This window comes from Oryza brachyantha, chromosome 2, assembly GCF_000231095.2.
Source record: "Oryza brachyantha chromosome 2, ObraRS2, whole genome shotgun sequence".
Classification (NCBI taxonomy): Eukaryota; Viridiplantae; Streptophyta; class Magnoliopsida; order Poales; family Poaceae; genus Oryza; species Oryza brachyantha.
This window is the reverse complement of record NC_023164.2, coordinates 15,164,876-15,185,433: the sequence shown is the minus strand read 5'-3', so window position 1 is coordinate 15,185,433 and position 20,558 is coordinate 15,164,876. Positions and strand designations below refer to the sequence as shown.

Sequence of the window (20,558 nt, the reverse complement as noted above, 5' to 3'; positions counted from 1 at the left end):
CAACACATGGCCATCCCCCGGTGCCAGCCCTGACCCTGACCCTGACCTCTCTCATGTACGGCCCAAATACACTCCACAGGGCCCAGCCCAGCCCAGCCCACCCAAGGGTCCGGATCGAGCCTTCTTCTCCACCTCACCCACCACCACCCCTCCTCCCCTCGCCTCGCCTCCCAATCTCGCCGCCCGCCTCCGCCCTCGCCGCGCCGCCCTCCTTCCCCTCCGGTAATCCCACCCGCCGCCGGATCCGGCCGATCCCTCCAACCGCAACCCCTCCTTCCCCTTGTCGTGTCTTCTGTCTCTGATCCGCTCGCTGTTTTTTTTTAATATTCGTTTTTCTTTTCCCGCTTTCTGATCGCCGCCGTTCTCTTGCAGTTCGAATCCGGATCTCCCTCGGGGTCGCCGGCGGCCACCTCGCGCGCATGTGAGTGATCTGATCCGTCCCCGTGTGCCCATCCATTTGTCTCCGTGCCCCGCTTGGTAGTCGATCGATCGGTCTCCTGTTTGTCTGGAACGGATCGCGGCACTGTGTGCTATGCGACCATGCCATGCCCATGTGTCATTGGGGGATTGGCTTCGCGATGGTTCGGCCTCTCGGGCGCCATGATCGGAGGAGCGGTTGCTCTCCAGCTAAATTTCTAGGCCAGAAGTTTGTCATGGGGAATTGCAGAGGCACGGCGTTGCTGTAATGCTGTATGCTCATGAATAAATGTAGATGCGTGATTCTTGCGTTCGTTGTAGATAGGGGTAGGCTGAATATAGTGAATAAATGAGAATTCTTGGTTCATTCCTTTCTGATCATCCCGCCCTTCGTGTTTGTGTTTATGCTATGACATCTCTGGCTGCGGGGCACTTGCCTCCAGTTCGCCTGGCATTCACGAAGCTCAGCATTGTCTTGAATTCCTGTTAGTTTCTGTCGACATCTGCACTATGATGCTAACGCTTAGAATTCTTTTGGTCCATGCTATGGTAAAGCACATCAGCGAAGACTTATGTGATGATAGCTTCAGTAGGAAACCGATTCTGAAGACTGAAAGCATCAAATATTGATAGTGGCCCATAAAATTGTTTTGGGCCATACTTTAGCAAAGCACATTTGCGAACGCTATGTGATGATCACTTCACTAGGAAACTGATTCTGAAGATTGAAAGAAAAAAAAATTGATACTGGCACCCGTTTACAAGTCACAAACTCGGAATGTTTTTTAATTGTTTTCTTGTCTTTGTGTGTCATGTGTTCACACATCAAATAACTCTAGAATGGCTAAAATGCAACTTACTTGATTCTGAACAACTTGAGTTGCTTTAACCTCATTAGATCAAACTGACTGTAATACTGTATCATATTCTTGGTTTTGCATCCATGTTTTATCCTACGATAGAGAGTGCTGTTGAATTTAGTACCTTAGTTCCAAATTTAGTACCTTATTATTTAGTTCATTGGAATATATACCAGTTCCTGGTTGTTGAATTTGGAAACGTGTTAAGCATTTTATGGTTTTTGCATCGATGATATTTGTGATAGTTATAGAACATATCCAGTGTGATTTTTTTAATTATATATCCTGAATTGTACTCTAATTCAGGGCGGATGAGGAGGTGTCTGACCCAAAGGCACTCCTAGAGGACCGATCAAAGGCTAAGTGTGTGTCCCAATGGTATGAATATCAGGTAATATGATCTTCTATATGTTTGTGAACTCTCATTTTGTATTCGTGATTTATGTGCCCAGTAGCATGACTAGTTATCTCAATTAGACAGAATTATTGGTTGTGTTAATAATATCCAACAGTTACCATTGGCTTTTTGTGCTTTTGAACCTCACAATTGTAATGTTTCAGTTCCACTATCGAACTGTGGTTGATCCTAGCATCATTTGAAGAAGTACTCCATGTTCTCTATATTACTGTAGATTACTTTGCTTTCTGAATATCTGTTATGCACTTTTGGTGCTACTGGATCTGATCTTATGTTACTCTATGTTGTGCACAGAAATGTGTCAAGAGAATTGAAGATGATGAGACTGGCCAGAAGCACTGTACTGGTCAATACTTCGATTACTGGAAATGTGTCGACAAAAGCGTGAGTGTTCCTTGCTTGCATGCACTTGTATTCGACTCTATTGTTGATCCAAAAAATCCACTCTTTTCATTTGAACCTTCAAATAATCCCAGCCAACTGCTCTGGTAGATAATAGTATGAGTACTACTTACGTCTGAAAGAGATGTACAAGCCATTTAATGTCTACTTCAATCTTGACCGGCACCTTAATAAGATCCACCAAAATTGGTGACCCATATGGCTATATGTTCTATTTTCTTCTGGTTCCTGGTGGCTAATCATAAAAACTAACTTGCTGATGTTTTTTTTTTTTTTCACCACGCAGGTTGCTGAGAAGCTTTTTGATAGCCTAAAATGACATGGAAAATGTTATCTCTTGCTACCATTTACTCAAAAGTGAGAATAATCATATCGCGTTTATGTGCCCTGTAGACATGTCAGGTGCTTAATATCTGTAAGAAACGAAGTTTTGCCTGTCGGGTAACACGACAGTTTTTCAACCGCCAATTTACTTTTATTTCTGCCTGAGGCATTGAACTCTCTACAGCTGGGTTCGTACCGCATTAGTAGTTCAGTCTTGTTTCTTATTTTTCCTGATGGTTCATAATTGAAATACCCCCAGATTGTGAATTAGCACGGAATGCTGCTACTGCCTTTTCCATAATATTGCTACTATGATGGTTTTCCGTTAAATCAGTTTATGTCATATGCTTGTCACGATTCTCCCATTGCTTAAATTGCTTCAGTTTTCAGTGGTGTAACGTTGTGGATCATGGTGGTCTATCGGTGTGCCCAGTGCCCTGCACTCACTCTAGCATTTTCATTCTCATGCTGATGGCAACAGTCCGATTCGTGTAATGCACTGATGCACGCTAGTTGTAGTATCTTCCGTGTACGACACAGTACGAATGAAAATGCCAAGGCATGGGCAGTGCTGAACCTCCTTTTAGCAGTGAGATACAAACGTACACTCCACCTGTCTCAAAAAGATTTTGATTTTATTTTTAGCATCCACGGAGGCTTTATTTTTTCAACAATATTTACTATATTTTGTTAAAGTAAAGGTCAAAACATTAGATTTGTAAAAATATGAACGAATGCAATGAGTTATAAAAAGTAAAAAAATATTTTAATCTTTGTAGATTTATATAGGTATATGTGAGGTACGCTAAAAATAATGGTTTTTTAAGCACAGAGTAAATTATTATAGGGTGTGGCATCTGTTAGATGTTTTTGTGTTTGGTTAAACTCTTCTCTCTCTCTCACTCTGACAACTCGGAGGTGATGGCTGCGATGAGTTCCGGCCGATCAGGTTGCTTCTCACTTGCAAATCAATCCTGCACCTTAGCCCACTCAAACGTAGCAAGGTCCAGCTCAGCGTACCACCATGGCAAAATCACTCTGTAAACCATCCGGCCGATAGGGTTATGTAAATGGTATTGAAAATGTTAGGGAGTTAAATGGCATACTTGACAGTTTAGGAGGGAGCTAAGTAATCAACCTGCGATATAGCTGGTTATATAGAATTATTCACTTCTTAGATAACGAAGGAAAAATCACTTGGTGTGCCATCGCTGATCTCGAGATTTCCTACACCGTTGGGTGGTTTTGCCTCTGGAATGTCCCTTTCATCTGAAAGGGCAGGCAGGAGCCATCGGAATCTGAAGACATTTTCCTCCGGTCAATAACATGATTGGTTAGCCGAAGCTAGTGGTGATCATCTCGGTTGCCCTGCATTCACCACGCAATTATAAACTACCTCCGTTCCAATATTCCAATATAGATTTTCATGTCTAACGTTTGATTATTTATTTTATTTAAAAAATTTATAAAAAATTTAAAAATAATCACACATTAAGTACTATTTGTATTTTATCATCTAATAATAATAAAAAAATACTAACCATAATTTTTTAAATAAAACGGAAAGATCACACGTTTAACATAAATAATATAAAAATAGATTTATTACGGAACGGAGCGAGCACTTTTATGATAGCACCTCTCGACACTGCTATTGGCTAATGCAACTTTAAGTACACATAACACACTGCACCAAGGCACTGCATATTTCTGAAAGTATATTTCCCGAAAACACCCTTTCCATTGCAATTAACATGATTACATCACTGTTTTAACATCATTAGAGCACATGAGCTGATGAGCACATTGTGGGCTAACCTTTTATAATCCCAATTTATTTACTCTCGTGTGCATGCTTTGACCAGAATCAACAAAAACTTCGGAACTGAGGTACCAGTAAACTATCGCATAGAATGGGAGAGCATTGCGAAGCACACGCAAGCCTACTAAAATTAAGTTTAGAATAATGTTAAGTATAATTTATAATTTTATGTATTTGAATAAAATTTTTAAATAAGACGAATGATCAAACGTAAATTTAAAAAGTCAACGACGTTAAAAATAAAAAAAACGGAGGGAGTAATATAGACCCATGATCATTCGTTCTCGTTAACGACTGAGGAGAATAAAGACGATTTGATGATCTCGTTCACGGTCGCTAGTCAATGACTTGCTGATCTTCTTTGGCGACACTGGAACATTACTTTCTAACCCTGAAAACAAAAGTCACGCTCTCGCTATCTAATTGTTGCCTTATCAGCCGTAGCCAAAACATTAATTTTAAAGAGTTAATTTTATAACTAGCTTTTATTTTTTTTCAACCTTGTTTATTTTCTAATGTTGGCTCATAAATTGCAAATAGTCCAAAAATAAATGTTTTAGTCATAGGTTATTATTTTGTCTATTTGTATTTCTACAAATCAAAGAAATACTTAAATTGAAGATCTATGTCGTTTTAAATATACAGATTAGATAATAAAAATCATGATAGTTTTTTTCTTAAAAAGTTCTTTCGAAATGTTATGATATCATCGAAAATTTCAAATGTTCTATGTTTCCAGTAAGGTACGGTATGCCACTGGAATGACCAGATAGTAAAATTTTGGTACCCGGCTGAGATTCGATGACTTGTAAAAAAGTGTGGCAATAAATCAAACGCTTGGTTTATCAAGTATCTGACAACGTATAACCACGAACCAAACGTCCCTGGGATCAAATTACCATTTGGCCTATTTGTTTTGGATAAATCTACTACTATTATGAAAATACGGAAGGCATCTATCGATCGTCCATCATGGTTGTGGCCGAATCTAGTGACTAATTTTTGTGGCTGAATCACCTGAGTATTTAATTTAATACAACTCGTGCTCGCTATTCGCTATTAGCCCAATGGATAGGGCATTATTTACCAAACTGGAGGTCGTGGGCTTGAACCCAACTTTCGGCACAGTATTTTAAATTTTGGCTAGCCAGCCAACGAACAGAGCGAGAGATTGTGGGTTTGATCACAATCTCCAGCAGAGTTTTTTTTTCCTGAATAAGCTAGCCGAATTTATCTTTAATATTTTTGAAAATAATTAAGTGGAAATGCAATTAAAAACAAAAATAAAATCACTATAGCGTTAGGATTATGTTTCTACATTTTTAAAGGAAACTAAGCATATGCTTCGTCTCAATAGGAAGTGACATTCACGTCTAATTTAACGTCTCAATAGGAAGTGACATTCACGTCTAATTTAAATTTCAGTTCACCGTTGAAGAATTGTACAATATATAAGGTTTGCACAAGGGAGAAGAATAAAAAGAGAGGACAAAAAAAAAGGGAGAAAGGTAAAAAGTTAGAAATTAAAAAGTTCTTGTTACCGATAATTATACATTGTTTAAAATTAAATGTTTGTACCAGATAAAAAGATAAAAAGGAATATAACTCGGAGAACTTATTTGAAAATGACATAAAAAGATTTGTTTTGCATCTTACTTTGCTGTCGAAATGCCAGTCATCTCCTTTAATTTGTTTACGAGACTGAGCACAATTTAGTATTGTTAAGTATAAGCTTTCCGATATAGCATATACTTCCCAACTTAATTATATATTGAACTCAATTTACTATTCCTAACTCGTTGCACAGTTTGTTTTTAAATTTTATTTTAATTTACATTATAAAATTAATTTGAACTGACGCAACGCACATACTTTCTAGTTCCATTAAAAATCGAGAGGAATTGAATCGTTTCACGTGAAAAATCCTGCCTTCCGAAGGAGAAACATATGCATGCATGAGTTCAAATAAGAGCAAATGTTGTTTAACCTCGAGTGAATATTCTCTAGAGTACAAAACCTTGAGTAAATACGCCTAATAGAAATCTTGTTTATCTACAATTACAGCGAAATATCACAGAATTAACCTCGAGTTAATTAATGCAGTACTAACTAACTATATATATTTGTCCAAAGTCTAAAAATCGTACGGCGTGACGAAGCCTTCCGCCCGGAGAGGCACGAGGAACGGCCGGGCCGCCGGCGCCGCGGCGCCGCCGTCGTCGCAGCCGGCCGCCTTGCCCGGCGCGGCGAACAGCGGCTGCCGGCACGTCGGGCACGTGGAGCGCGCCAGCAGCCAGCGGTCGACGCAGCGGACGTGGAAGCCGTGGTTGCACTTGGGCAGCACCCGCACGCGCTCGCCGGGCTCCAGGTCGGCGAGGCAGATGGCGCACGCCGGGCTCGCCTGCAGCCGCAGCCCCGCCGAGTACACCATCGTCGGCATCGCCCGCAGCGCCTTCCGCCGCACCCCTGCCGCCTGCAGCTGCTGCGCCGCCGCCGGCGGCGGCGGCGGCGGCGGCGGCGCCATCGCCCGGCTGCTGCCCGTCGAGCACCGGAGCGCGCACCGCACGATCGAGTTGAGCCCCAGCGCGCAGATGAGCGCGCACAGGAGCACGGCCAGGATCATCACCACGTTCGCGTCGAAGCTGCTCGTCCCGGCGGGGCCCGCCCCGCCGTCGGCCGCCGGCGCCTCCTGTCCGGCCGCGGCCAGCATCCCCTGGCTCGCCCCGCCGGAGCTCTCCCCGTGGCCGTACGCCGGAGCCAGCAGCAGCGCCCTCCTCGAGTACACGTACCCTTGCTGCATTCTCTGCATCAACAACCTCCTCACGCTCTCACTCTCAATACCACCCTGCATGCTTCTTCCTTCCACTTAACCTCTATGCAGTGCTTAATCCCTAACCAATCTGTGGTCCTTCCTAATCAAAATCACAGCTTTGGTAACCCTCCTGTTCAGTTGTTCTTGTGAACACAAAGACTATAACTTGTGCAAGTCTGTAGTAACTAGTAAGTCTTTGATGAGCTGAACCTGAGCAAGTATATATAGGCACTAATCAACTGCAACAATGGAGGCAAAAAAACAGATTAGTAATAATTATTACTAGTAGTGAGTAAGCAGGGAGCCAATGGGGGCAGGGGCTTTTGGGCATGCAAAGGTCAGAATGCTAATCACTACTAGTAGCAACAGCAAGCATATTTATCAGTAGGGTGATGAGGCTCTCAATCTCTCTCTCTACCTGATTGATTAACAGTGTGGTGGCTTTCTGGGCATCAGAGGGGCACTAGCTAGTGTTGTGGCACCAGATCCTGTCTGCCTGATGATATTGATACTGGTGTAAAGTAAGGGCTAAAGAGGCATAGCACACATGCAACAAGAGGATTAGAAAAGGAGAGGACACTGAATTATTTGAGTGTAGTTGCATCTCTTTTTGCAGAGAGACAGAGAGAGGAAAAAAAAGGCCATCTTGGCAGTCTGGGGGAGGATGTATCTTTGACCTTTGTTTGGCTTAGATTCATGGCCAAGTGGAATATTTGGGGTCAAACATAGTCAGTCTGGTCCAGGAAACAGAGCAGATGGACATGGTCTTTGAGTCTTCAAGATGAGACATCACTGCAATTCCTGTTGTCCATTCCATGAACCTGAATTATGAAAAACCAGGATTCTGAGGCACTGAGGGCTAAACATGCCATGTAATGCAGAGATGGATTTTTATCACTCAGTTGGATATTTACTCATTTCTTGCATGTCACTTAAATAATAAAAAAAATTACAAGATGAATTAATTTAAGATATATCACTCCAAAAACATGTAAGTTCAATTTTGACATCTACAAGTTAAAACGAAAAAAATTTAAACTGAAATTAGTATGTGCATATTTAAAATTATTTTTTTATAACTTGTAGAAATCGAATTTGAATTTGCATGTTTGTGGAGTGATATGTCTCATATTAATTTATTTTATCTTTTTTTAATTTTATGATTATTTTGATGATATGCAAGAAATAAGTGATATCTAAGCGAGTGATGAAAACATTTTCCCTATATAATACTGCCAATTTAAAGCTTTCTCAATATAAAAAAAATCATGTCCTGCTGTGAAGGAAAAACAACTACAGTCTAGACTAGTGAAAGTGAAGGAACTAACTGGGGGCTGAGTTGCAGTAATTGATGCCCCATGTTCTAGCTACACAGATACCCCGAGTGATCTTAAACTAATTATATCACCTTGATATAATTATCTATGATTAGTAAAGTTTGCTTTGTCTAAAAATATTAAATCATATCTTCAGCGAGAATCATGGCGGCGGTAAAATACTGATGAATTGATCAGGCGGCGGTAAAATACCAATCATGCATCATGTTTGCAAGTGGCAAATGTTTAACCCTCCATCCTCCATTCTGAGAGCACCTGATTCCATCAGAGAGACCTGACAAACTCCTGATAATTGTCACGTTAGCATTGGTTGGTCAGGCCATCAACAGTTACTAATCCTGCTTACAAGACGCAGGACTAAACGTGTGGTTACTGTTTAGGCAAATGATAAAGTACTTTTAATTACTGGTCAATAGCTACGGAATAGCAAGAAGATCTATAAAGGAGCAGTCATTGCAGGGATATACTAGCATCTGTTGGCTGTAGCTCAAGGAATGTTTGTCACAAGCACATTACACTAAGACCCTACCCCGTGGTGTCTGGAGATGACGCTGTTGATATCTACGAGTAAGTCATTAGGCCATCATCTTTCCAAGTTGTCCCTAAAACCTATCTATCATACTCAAAACATAATTTCAATGATCCATAAATCAAGTTGTATTACTTCACTCATTTGATTTCTGAATCATTGCCTGTGGTTACTTTATCAACAAATGAAATTACTTTTGAGGAAAGCAACAAAACTAAAGCTCGAGGTAACCTTTTGTATTGTAAGTGACTTCGAATCACATCCTAATCCATCTATCACATCTTGATAAAAAAGATATCATCTTTCTGCTTTTTTGCAAAGATTATGAAAACTAAGAAAATATTCAGATTAGAACGAGCATATGCATTCTGAACTAGCTTAATAAGTGTAAGATCCAACGCTGTTCCTATCTAATCCTTTAGACACCGCACTATATCCGCTGCTTCATGCATTGCTTGTTCAGCAAATTTAAGTTGACATGTACACTTTAAAAAAGATTATCCTTCCAATACTTCTGACATGGCCAACAACGAAGAGGAGCAAATGGAGAATAAATAGAGACGCACTCAGCAGTTAGATTGTGGCTGCAGCTGGCCCACAAAGCTTAGAATTTAAGGCTAAAACGAAAGGATATTATTAACGACATTACGTACAGGAAACAAATAACGACCGTCGCTAATCAAGAATGTGACAGTGATAGATGCCATTAACATTTATTCTGTTTTCTCTCTAGCATCTAATACTGCAAGCAATGTCTGATTGTTAGAGCATCCCTAATAGTTCATCTATCTCATCCTACATCTCATCCTACATCCTGAAAATAGAGGATGAGAGATAAAAAATGAGCTCCAACAGAATATCTATCTCATCCTCTAATTTTAGATGTTATCATATTAGAAGAGAAAAACTCTATATTTAGATGTTCTCTCTCCATTCTCTAAAGAAATATAGAGGATGTCATATATGGATGATCTGCTAAAGTATAAAGAGATATTAAAGATGAACCTATTTTAGATATCTAAATAAAAATATAGATGACCAAATTTAGATTAGCTGTTGAAATGCTCGCAACTAGTACTATTTTATAATTACTGTAAAAGCCTAGAATCCTGGTTTTAGTAGACTTCCAATTAAAAAATATGAAAAATCCACATGTAGGATCATATGACTTCGTCTAAAAAACGTGCTAATGTTACTCCTAAATCTCCAGCTATCCCTCCTAATAAACAAGTAGGATAAGAGCAAGTTCAATAGCAGGCTATTAGCCAGCTATAAACATATTTTAAAAAGATAAGAGATGAGAGAGAATAGATGTGAGCTACTAATTTGTAGCCAGCTGCACATGGACTCCAAGACAAAATATATGTATGACATGTGGCGCCATGTATTGATGTTTAGTAGCTAACTATTATATGAATTGGTTATTAGATTGACTGTATATGAATTAGAGCTAGCAGTTGGCTATACTATTGAAATTGCTTTAACAAATAGGAGTAACATGCAAAGCTAATCCAATCAGTGATGCATATCCAGGAAATCACCTGCTTTTGTTGAGCTTTCAAGATCGAGTTCAGATAACGATGAATAATATATTAGTGCATGCAAAGCTTCCAGTCTTATCTGATACTACGAGTAGAAAGATTGCCCTTTTGGCTATAGTGGCAGGTCAAGATCTCAACGTGGATACCAACATGATGTGCCAACTATAGACAAGATTGAGGATTACCAGTGTCCAGTATCCCACTTGTTTCCACATTAGGCCTAATTAGACTTTTCAGCTCTCTTGACAGTGAATATCTGCTGGAACCTGGAAGCCTTTAAAAAACGAAGGTAAGAATGTAAGATGTCAAAGTTACAATCAAGAGCAGTAAAAGTTTCATGTTGAACAAAAGATGCAAAAGTTTAAACTTCCACAATTCTACCTACTAACCTGGATCCGCCCACTTAATATGAAGTGGTGATGTCTTGCTTGCAACCTTCCACTTTAATTAAAGGAAGGAATTATGGCTAAGATGTGGCAGGCAGGGATGTATAGCGCCAGTCAGTCTGACTCACTTCTATCAGTTCAAAGCAAGCATGCAAATCATCAACAGAATCTGACGGCCTCAGACTGTATTAGTTCCCTGTCCAAGGATATCCCTCTCGTTCTACAGATTTTACAGTCTCTGCAGAAGCATCGAAGAGTTTTGCAATGGAACTGTAGCTGTCACATTAGGTAGAGAAGAGAAGAGGCAAAGAAGATGTCAAGTTTCATCCCACCAATTTTACTGTAATGTCCTGACTACAACATATAAGCTGCACTGCATAACAAATTATTACATACAGCAAGGCATCGGTACAACGCAAGACAACAGGTGTACTAACTTAGCTCACGACAACACATAAAACCTACAGTGCAGAACGCCTTTGTAGTAGTAAGTTTCACTTCTTGTGGAGGCTGCAGAGGCAGCTGTCCTGGCCTACGTCTCTGGCAATGCAGGGAGCCTGGCACATCCCTCCGTCCTGGTACCAGGTCGCCCGCTTCTCCCTCAACTCGTTCAGGAAATAGTCCAGCTTGTCAATGGTCACATTGGGCATCACCACGACATGAGCAATGCTACCCTCGCAGGCGAGCTGCCACCTTCGGACGAACTCCTCGTCCTTTGGCCTCTCGAACACAACGGTGCTACTGAGCTCGTTGAGCATGGCGCCGATTCCAGCCTCCCTGAGACGATCTTTCAGGTAGTGGGCGTTCCTCAGGCACTTTTGGACTTCCTTCTGAAAGCCCCTGTAGCCTTTCCTGTTCAAAGTGTACCAGAGGAAGATTGGAGCATGGCCATTCCTGCTCCCCATGATCGTTGCATCTCTTGATGCCAGATACTCCACATTGCTAGAAAGAGCATTTATGTGCTCCAACCTTGTTATCTGGACACCACATGGCATGGGGCATCCTACAAACTTGTGCCCGGAGACACTCACACTCCCGATAGGCTTCTTGAATGAAACCTTAGGTGCCTGATGAAGACATATACATACATATCACATTAGGAGAATGAACTATCTAAAACCATTCAGGATAACCATGCAACAAATAAGGACAGTAATGACTTAGTGGGAATAAATTACCTTCTTAACAAATGGCATCATCAGTCCAAAAAGAGCACCATCACAATGGATATAAAACCGATCTTTGAAGCCATTTTCTTCAAGTGTTTTAATAACCAAGTCAAGATCATCAACAGCCCCCTTAACAGTTGTCCCTGCATGTTAAAATTGTTTAGAAACAGAAACATATGCAGAAAAAAAACTAAGCTGGGAGCTGGAGGAATGAGATCAAGCTCACCAATGTTCACATTAATAATGGCAGGTTTATCTTTGTTAAGCAATAACTTTCTCTGGAAATCTTCACAGTCTATTTCCCCAGAAATAAAGGTGTCCACCTTAACACATTCCATCCTGTACATCCTTGCTGCTTTGAATACTGAATAGTGGGACTCCCGGGAGGCATACAGGACTCCATCAGGGAATACCTCTCTCCTGAGAAACAATTTGGTGAAGAGAAGAATTAATACTGATTCTAAAGAGATGACATGCTCACCAAAACAAACATGGCAATTTGAAAAAGGTCTCTTCAAGTACTAACCCAACAAGAATACCATGCAGGTTTCCTTCTGTGCCACAGTTTGTAATGTAACCCCAGTATTCATCCTTTTCTAGCTCCCACAGGCGAGCAAACCAATCCAATACTCCCACCTCAAACTGCCTGGAATGCACACCATAGTTGCTCTCGATGAAGGGGTCACCAAGGTTGTTGATGGAGAAGTGCTGCAGCTGGCCAAGTGCACCGTAATCGAAGTCCAGGTTGTATGGGTAACCTTAATGAAAACAAAAGGACATGTGGGATTAGTTTCAAAAAGGAAGAAGGATGATGCAAGATTTGATCGGGTCAGTTTATCCAACTGGATTCCATGTTCTATGTCTATACTACCCTTTTCTAAGTGAAATATTGTTGGCATTACACAGCATTCTTTTTATTCAAAAAACAGGGCTACCTCCGTCTTCTCAAAACATAAGGGGTTTGGCTATACAAGTGCATATGCAAATCCCTTATATTATGGGATGGAGGTAGTAGATCCTATGCACATTTTGGAGCAATAGCTTGACTAGCAGAGCTGCCTTGCCTTTATTTAAAACAACACCCCCAAGAGAAAAAAAAAAGCAGGACAAACATAGTTATTCTACTGAAGAATTTCCAGATCCTTCATTGCTGAACAGTTCATAACTTCGGCAATGTGCAATCAGTTGAGTTGTAGGAGAAACTTTGTGAAAGGGGTTAATTAATTTCACAATAGATGTTCATTTCATAATAACTCAAGAGTAAATGTAATGGCAACAGAACGAGTGCATGCATATACTTTGCAGATTTGCAGTTACCAATCCAACATGGACATACCTTAATTACTCTCTGTGAAGAAATCTCTGAATAAACAAATAGTCATTTATTACATGCACATGCCTAAGTTGACACTGGCTAACCAACTGCGATTTGATTTACATAAAAAAGGGTCAAGATCAGGCTGCTGATAAAAGGTGCCACTTTTTTCTCAACCACGAAAAGGGGACATGCACCCTTGCATACAGTGTGTCCTCGGCGTTCATTTGTGCAGCCACATTTCAATTATCAAAATCAATTCCACAACAGATGCCGTGGTATTTGAGCAGCATTGCGCTTGTGTAAGCCTATACATTGTGCAACTGAACGGCTGAACCTTTAATCATTCCTTTATAAAAATATAGGAGCTCACATGCCAATGAAACGGCGAAAATCAAATTAAGCAAATTGTTTCTAAACCGCACTCCCACTAACATGTTACGCACAAAGAACTGTGCAATCACCACCCGAATGAAGCTCCCCTGTTCGCTTCAAGACACAACGACGCATTTGCACGGCGCAACTACGTAAATGCAGAATTTTACGTGATAATTTCTTCAAATAAAAATGTAACGGCACAAGACGACACCCAGAATGTCGCAATCTGGACAGCAACAGGGCAGCTCAATCCGCCCCAAATCGCCGCCCCCACCCACACGCACATTTCAGATCGGGCCGCCACGAACCAACCAGATCGGGTACGAAGCACCAAGGAGCGAACGCGAGGGGGGTGAGAAGGCTGCAGGGGGCCATACCGAGGTGGTGCTTGGTGCGCTCGACGAGGGACTTGCGGTAGAGCGCGAGGACGCTGGCCATGGCGGCCTCCCGCTCCCCGGTCTCCTCGTCGTCCGCGTCGGGCTCCTTCACCGCGAAGGACGCCGTGTGCACGTTCCTCCCCAACACGATCTCCCTCCTCCCCGGCGACTCCACCCCATCCTCCTCCCCCGCCGCCGCCTCCACCTCCATCGCGAGCGCCGCCTCCGCCGCCCCGGGGAGCATCCCCATCCCCATCCCCACCTCCATCCCCATCCCCTTCCCCCTGGCGCCGTTAACGGCCGCGCCAAGGTCCGCCAGCCCGTTCCCGACGCTCCCCACCATCGTCGTCGTCGCCGCCGCCGCCGGCGGGTCGCGCAGATTTGGGAGCGCCTCGGAGCCGGAGACGAAATGGGGGAAGCGGCGGAGCGGAGAGGAGGGGCTACGAGCGCTTCGCGGGGCTATTTATAGGCGCCCCAGCGCGTGACCGGTGCCCGCCCCCGGCGCCGTGCCTGGCCCCACACGCGGTCGCTGACGTGTAGGGCCCGACGAAGGTCAGGCCCACCGTGTCAGTGGCGTTCCTCGCGGTGGTTGGTGCCAATGGGTCGGAGGCCGACAGGTGCCACGTGGGCTGCTTGATTTTTCTTTTTTCTGTTTTTTTTTTGGGATACGCTAGAGAAAGAGCGCCCTGGCATGCATGGCGCGTACGTGTGTGGCTTATCTCCCAGATCCGGCTTGGTGATTTTTTTTAAAAAAAATGGGACATTTGGAATGCTACCTCTCCCCGCTCTGATTTTTAACATATCTCGCTTGCTTTAAGTGCTTTAAATTGCGTTTAGATCGTAGCAAGTGTTTAAATTTAGAGAATATATATATATATATATATGTGGTGAAAATAAATAAATTATAGTTAAAAAAATTTTGAACCGAATTTTTAGACACCTCCTCCTATAACGTAGCTCCGCCCTGTTTGGCCATAAGAAAAGTTTATAAGTATAATCAATGAGTTGTATCTAAAATTAATACTCATTGTTGTCATTATTCGGTATTTTTATAAAAAAACCAAACGATATATTGCAAACAAAAATAATTTATAAATAAAATTTTTTATATACGTATTCTTAGAGATCTAAAAGCGAAGACTCAAAAATAAACTTCGGCGAAAAAAAACTCCAAAATCAACTATTAATTTATGGTTAAAAATTCGAATTTGGCTTATAATAAGCATGAATATAAGTGAAAAAGATGAGGTTTGTAAAAAAAATAACTTCTATTTCCCAGAAGTAGTTATTTAGGTGAACAAATTACCAAAATATCCCTTATAATGGTAAACTAATAGTGCGGTGGTTAAGCAGGATGGTAGAAAATGGTTTTTTCTAGGACAAATTTTGAAACATATCAGTTGAATTACTTTAGGACTAGTACTAGCATAGGTCCATCTTATACTCTTATAAATATAATCCATTTATTTCCATATCCTAGTTACCTACAGATCTACTTATCATATATTTCCTCAAACATGGTGTTTAGTATTAATATAAGTGATAATTTTTGTGGCATGTTTGCATCATCCTATCATACCTGAAAAGGTGATGAATTCTTAGTAATTGATTAAACCTTGTTTATGAAAGCATCATCTCATCGGTAGGCTACGCTAGTAAGTACCTCCGTCCCTTAAAGAGTACATTTTTACGTTGTTGTTTAACTGTCAGTTTTATTTAAAAGAATTATAAACAGTATTTTTATTGTTATAAATAATAAAACATGAATAGCGTTCTACGTGTGACTATTTTTTAAAAAAAATATATAAAATTTTTAAATAAGACAAATCGTCGAATATAAAACACAAAAATCTATAAATACAATTAATTTGGAACGGAGTTAAGTAGCAATTCTTTCTACTGATTTTTAGGGAGAACTTGTGCCGTTGTGCGTGCTACCGATGCACGCTACTTCGCTTGCAATTTGCACTACTCTAGTTCTGGCCGATCTGAGTTTATCGCGATATCGTGTCCAGTTTTTTCTTTTCCTTCTTTCTTTATTTCTCGCGACAGGTGAATCAGTAGCACACGAAGCAATATCTCGGGGTCGATTTCGGGCTACATTGCTGACAGAGTGGGCCCACATGCTGTCCGGGCCCACGCAAAAGGAAAATATCGAGATTCCAGGATCCCGCGGTGGGGCCCCGCGATGCCACCATGCAGCCCGCGTCTGGACCCACCTCTGGTCACGTCGTCCCCACCCTCCGGCGTCCACGTGGATGCCCCCACGTGACGTGGCGCCAGCCGTGTGTGGTTTTGGCCGTTCGCGCTCGCCAACTGCTGCTGCTGGCCTGCTGCCTCTTGCCGTGTGCATTTGTGGTCCTTTCGGTTAATTTTGATCGGTATTTACAAAAATTTTTATTGAAGGTCTACTTAATGTTCATGATATTCGTGGGCGAAATGAAAATAGGTGGCACATTCCGATCTAACTCAATTTGTATTGGAACTCTATTGATGTGTGTATAAGGGCTCTCGTAGTGCAGCCACTCCATACTGAGTGGCACAAGGTGCCACGGAGATTAATCAACATCTAGAGAATCAATCCATTCAGTGCAGGCTATCCAGAATGGAATCTACATCTATTTTTGAAACTTTCCTAGAAATTTCATTTGTTTTTTATACTTAGTTTTTTCTCCGAAACAAACGAGCCCTAGGGCTGAGGGCCTAGGTGGGACGATCGACCGCATGGGGCCCAGGCCTAACCAAATTTATATTTATATGATCATATGGTTTGATTTTTGTATCTATTCTTTTAAAAAGTAGACAATTAATCAACTGAAAATTAATAGATGACGATAATCTATTAGCTAATATTAGTAGGTCTATCATTTACTCGTTGTCTTTTTTACTATAGCCAAAATTTAAATTTTAAAACTTATTATTAGAGTTGATCGTTTATTTTTCCAGCATTGTCTTTTAAATCGCTAAGAACACAAATAAGTTTTAATCATAACTTATCTTTTTTTATTCGTTTCATGTTCTTCATTTATTTTTTTAATTTAGTGTCAACATTATTTAGCAAAAATTAGAACCGAGACTATATTGCAAGTTAACTTTTAAGAGTTAGTACTTGGTTTGTCATGTTATTGATACTTATTTGTGTCACTTTATATGATAAACAATTATAAAATATATATTATAAGTAAAAAATATTTATTCTAAACAGCTTACGACACCACAGTGTTCGTCTATAGCCCTCAAAAATATAAAACCAGCCCTAATTAACTTTACCTTGTCAAAACTTTGGTAGCTGTACCATCTGTTTTTCCATGATTCCAAACCATGATATGATGTGCCAGCTGTAAGATCGTAGTCATGATCAATATTTTGTGATGAACAATTGGCCTGTAAATTGATAGAATTTGGTTTAGAAACGGTATGTGTTGGTGTGAGTGTGTGTGACTAATATGGGTCAGGTTGCGATATCTGTGTCCAGAAACGGTTTGTTTGTTTCTATGTGTGCAGGTGACTTGAGGTCAACTTTGGTCAATGACGAGGACCATGACTAGGTTCAGGGAGGAACTGAGGTCTGGATGGTCGGGATGCGGACCATGACTAAGTTCAGGGAGAAACCGAGGTCTGGATGGTCGGGATGCCATGTGACATAGTTGGATAGAGTCGTGATTCTCGGAGGTCAATATCAGTCAACGGCGGTGAGATCGTGACTAAGCTCAGAGAGGAGCTGAGGTCTGGATGATCAAGGATGCCGGGTAACGATGTTGAATACGAGATGACACATTGTGGAGGAACACCGTGTGGGATGGAGTCGTAACAGGCTTCACATGTTGCATGTGTAAGCATCGAAAAATCGTAAAGTAAATCGGATAAGAAAAGGAGAAAGGTGGTACATGAATCGGATTGCTACAATGGCGTGGGCACTGTAGCAACCGGCTCGGACACTGTAGCAAATCGGGGCTACTATAGCGTGTGACTTGATTTGGAAAGTTGGATTCTAATTGGAGATAATTTTTGGAGATGAGTCCGACTAGGATAAGAAGTCTGATTCCTAGTCAGAGATAGATTTTGTTGATATAAATAGGTACCAAGGGGTATGCCCTGGTGAGTTTTTTGGAGATTTAGAATTAGAAAATTAGAGTTGAATAGTTGATTCTAGATCAACAATTTTGAGAGGAGTGCTGTTGTTGCACTTTGTAAATACTAGTTGATCTACATATTCTGTTTTCATCTACTGCTATTTCTGTGGATCTCGACGATCTGATCGGCGACACAGGAGTGGCGTGATCAAGTTAATCCCAGGAGCGGCGTAACCAGATTGGCGGCATAGGACGGCGTTACCAGAGGTAATCACAGGAGCGGCTAACCAGAGGTAATCTTTTATTTTCGCTAAAAGATTTTGGGTTTTGGTTCAATCTACCATTCACCCCCTTCTGGTAGGTGCGTTTAACTTTGTTTCGCTCCTACACCAGCAACCGAAAACTTTTTTCAAAACCCTGTTTAGATCCATGACTTTTTTTTAAGTCCATGTCACATCGAATGTTCAAACGCTAATTAGAAGTATTAAATGTAGGCTATTAATAAAATTCACCTTATATTCTGGACTATTTCGTGAGACAAATCTATTGAGCCTAATTTATCGATGATTAGCGAAGGTGATGCTACAGTAAACATTTGCTAATCGTGGCTTAATTAGGCTTAAAAAATTGTCTAATGAAATAGCATTTATTTATATGATTAATTTTATTATTAATCTATATTTAATACTTCTAATTAACATTCAAACATTGGACCAGAAAAAAAATCCCTACATCAAACAGCGGTTGCCCTCGGATTCACGGCAATTCCTAGTACGTGCACACCTGCAATGCATGCATGGCACGCAATGTTTTGTGCCCCAGTCGATGCATCTGTACCATTCTTTGTTTATTTGTAGCCAACAGTACTAATTAAGGACTTCTTAGAACACGGGACTGAAAAGGTAGGGAGATAGAAATAACTCAAGATTTCGATTGGAATATAGTGTAAAATATATAATTATATGGTATATGGAAAAGCACACGAATGCAGGTTTGATTGAATAATAATAAAAGCACATAAATTTAAGGAGAGATAAAGACAAGAAAATTTTTCGTGAGGTTGAATATCATGTTTTTCTTTTTCTTCAAAACTGGTACAGTTGTATGTGTCATTCCTTGAGAATTTCATATTATTTAATAGGGTCCAAAGATTTGTTTCAAAGGACTATATGAAAAAAATCAATCCTATAGGATAAACCCTAAAATCCTATAAAATTCCAATATTTCGATCAAAGGTGGCTCATTTAAATTTGATATCCATATTGTTATTTCGAGGTCAACTAAAATAGATTCTCTCTATAGCAGCTATCACTTCAACAGAATATCCATATTGCATCCTCTCTATATATTTATTGTTATTATTTTTGCAATAAACTCCTCTTATATTATTTTTATTCTTTTCTCTTGAGATTAGATGCTGAGATATGAAGTGATTAACTCCATATTTGCAGTTTTTCTTTTTAATACGTAGGATACTTATTTTTAAAGGATGGGATGAAGTATCCATTGGAACTTACATATATATATATATATATATATATATATATATATATATATATATATTATATTTTTAAGATAAAGGATAGGATGAAGTATCTGCTTGGAATGCTCTGGAATAATAACCCATGAGTATACTTTTAGCTTAAAATATATAAAACTAGAACTATATTCTTTTGACCCGGCTCTTAAATTTACCAAACCTACGTACGTACGGGAAGGGATCGTCACTTGCACATTAATTAGTTTAGTTGCTCTTATAATACAAGTACTCCTTCCGTCCTAAAACAAATCATTTTTCAGTTTTTAGATACAATATTTAACTTTTGTTCTTATTCAAAATATTTTTATGATTAATAATTTTATTTTAATTAGATGATAAAACATGAATAATATTTTATGTATGGCTATTTTTAAAAAAAATTGAAAATTTTTTAAATAAGACGGATGGTCAAATGCTCGATAAAAAACCAAAAATTTGGTTTTTTTTTGTACATAGAGAGTACATACAACTGCTAGGGTACGGGGTACGGGCAAAAACACTTGAGTTGGGTACCTGGCTCGAATGATGATCAGCAGTGGTACTACTACTAATTAGTTATCTCGGAATACAATGTATCCTCCGTTTCTAAAACAAAGCTATTTCTATTACCCATTCTTTATTTTAAAATGAAGCTGTGTTTTCCATCGTTCTCATCATTTCAACCAAAAATGAACATTCTCTATTTAATTTTTTTTTGTCTAAGTTCTCATCTCAACCCACCATGGACTTTCTAAAATCATGTATATGTATTTTTTTAATCTTAATATCTACTCCATCCGTCCCCTATATAATAGGATTTTGACTTTTTGTTTGTAATGTTTGACCACTCGTCTTATTTAAAAGAATTTGAAAATATTA

The 20,558-nt window shown here is 40.1% G+C and overlaps 2 protein-coding genes and 1 long non-coding RNA gene across 5 annotated transcripts; 1 reads left to right on the top strand and 2 right to left on the bottom strand.

Annotated features, from left to right (window-relative positions):
• The first annotated feature begins 188 nt into the window (after positions 1-188).
• LOC107303665 lies at positions 189-2,751 on the top strand. 3 transcript variants are annotated; one of them, XR_001549607.1, is made up of 5 exons: positions 189-222; positions 373-421; positions 1,584-1,668; positions 1,990-2,079; positions 2,384-2,751. It is a non-coding gene; the product is annotated as an uncharacterized LOC107303665 (long non-coding RNA). The 3 variants fall into 3 exon arrangements; XR_001549608.1 differs by lacking the exon at positions 189-222 and adding an exon at positions 259-282; XR_001549609.1 differs by lacking the exon at positions 189-222 and adding an exon at positions 277-294.
• Positions 2,752-6,198: 3,447 nt separating this feature from the next.
• On the bottom strand, positions 6,199-7,942 carry LOC121053488 (RING-H2 finger protein ATL74-like). The gene has a single exon (XM_040520466.1). The coding sequence runs from the start codon at positions 7,092-7,094 to the stop codon at positions 6,378-6,380; it is 717 nt and encodes a 238-aa protein (XP_040376400.1). The 5' UTR covers positions 7,095-7,942; the 3' UTR covers positions 6,199-6,377.
• Positions 7,943-11,149: 3,207 nt separating this feature from the next.
• LOC102713448 (serine decarboxylase 1) lies at positions 11,150-14,505 on the bottom strand. The gene is made up of 5 exons (XM_015833732.1): positions 14,088-14,505; positions 12,544-12,775; positions 12,244-12,437; positions 12,027-12,160; positions 11,150-11,915 (listed from the first exon to the last, which is right to left on the bottom strand). Exons 1-5 carry the CDS (start codon positions 14,428-14,430, stop codon positions 11,343-11,345), a joined length of 1,476 nt encoding a protein of 491 aa, XP_015689218.1. The 5' UTR covers positions 14,431-14,505; the 3' UTR covers positions 11,150-11,342.
• Positions 14,506-20,558: the final 6,053 nt, after the last annotated feature.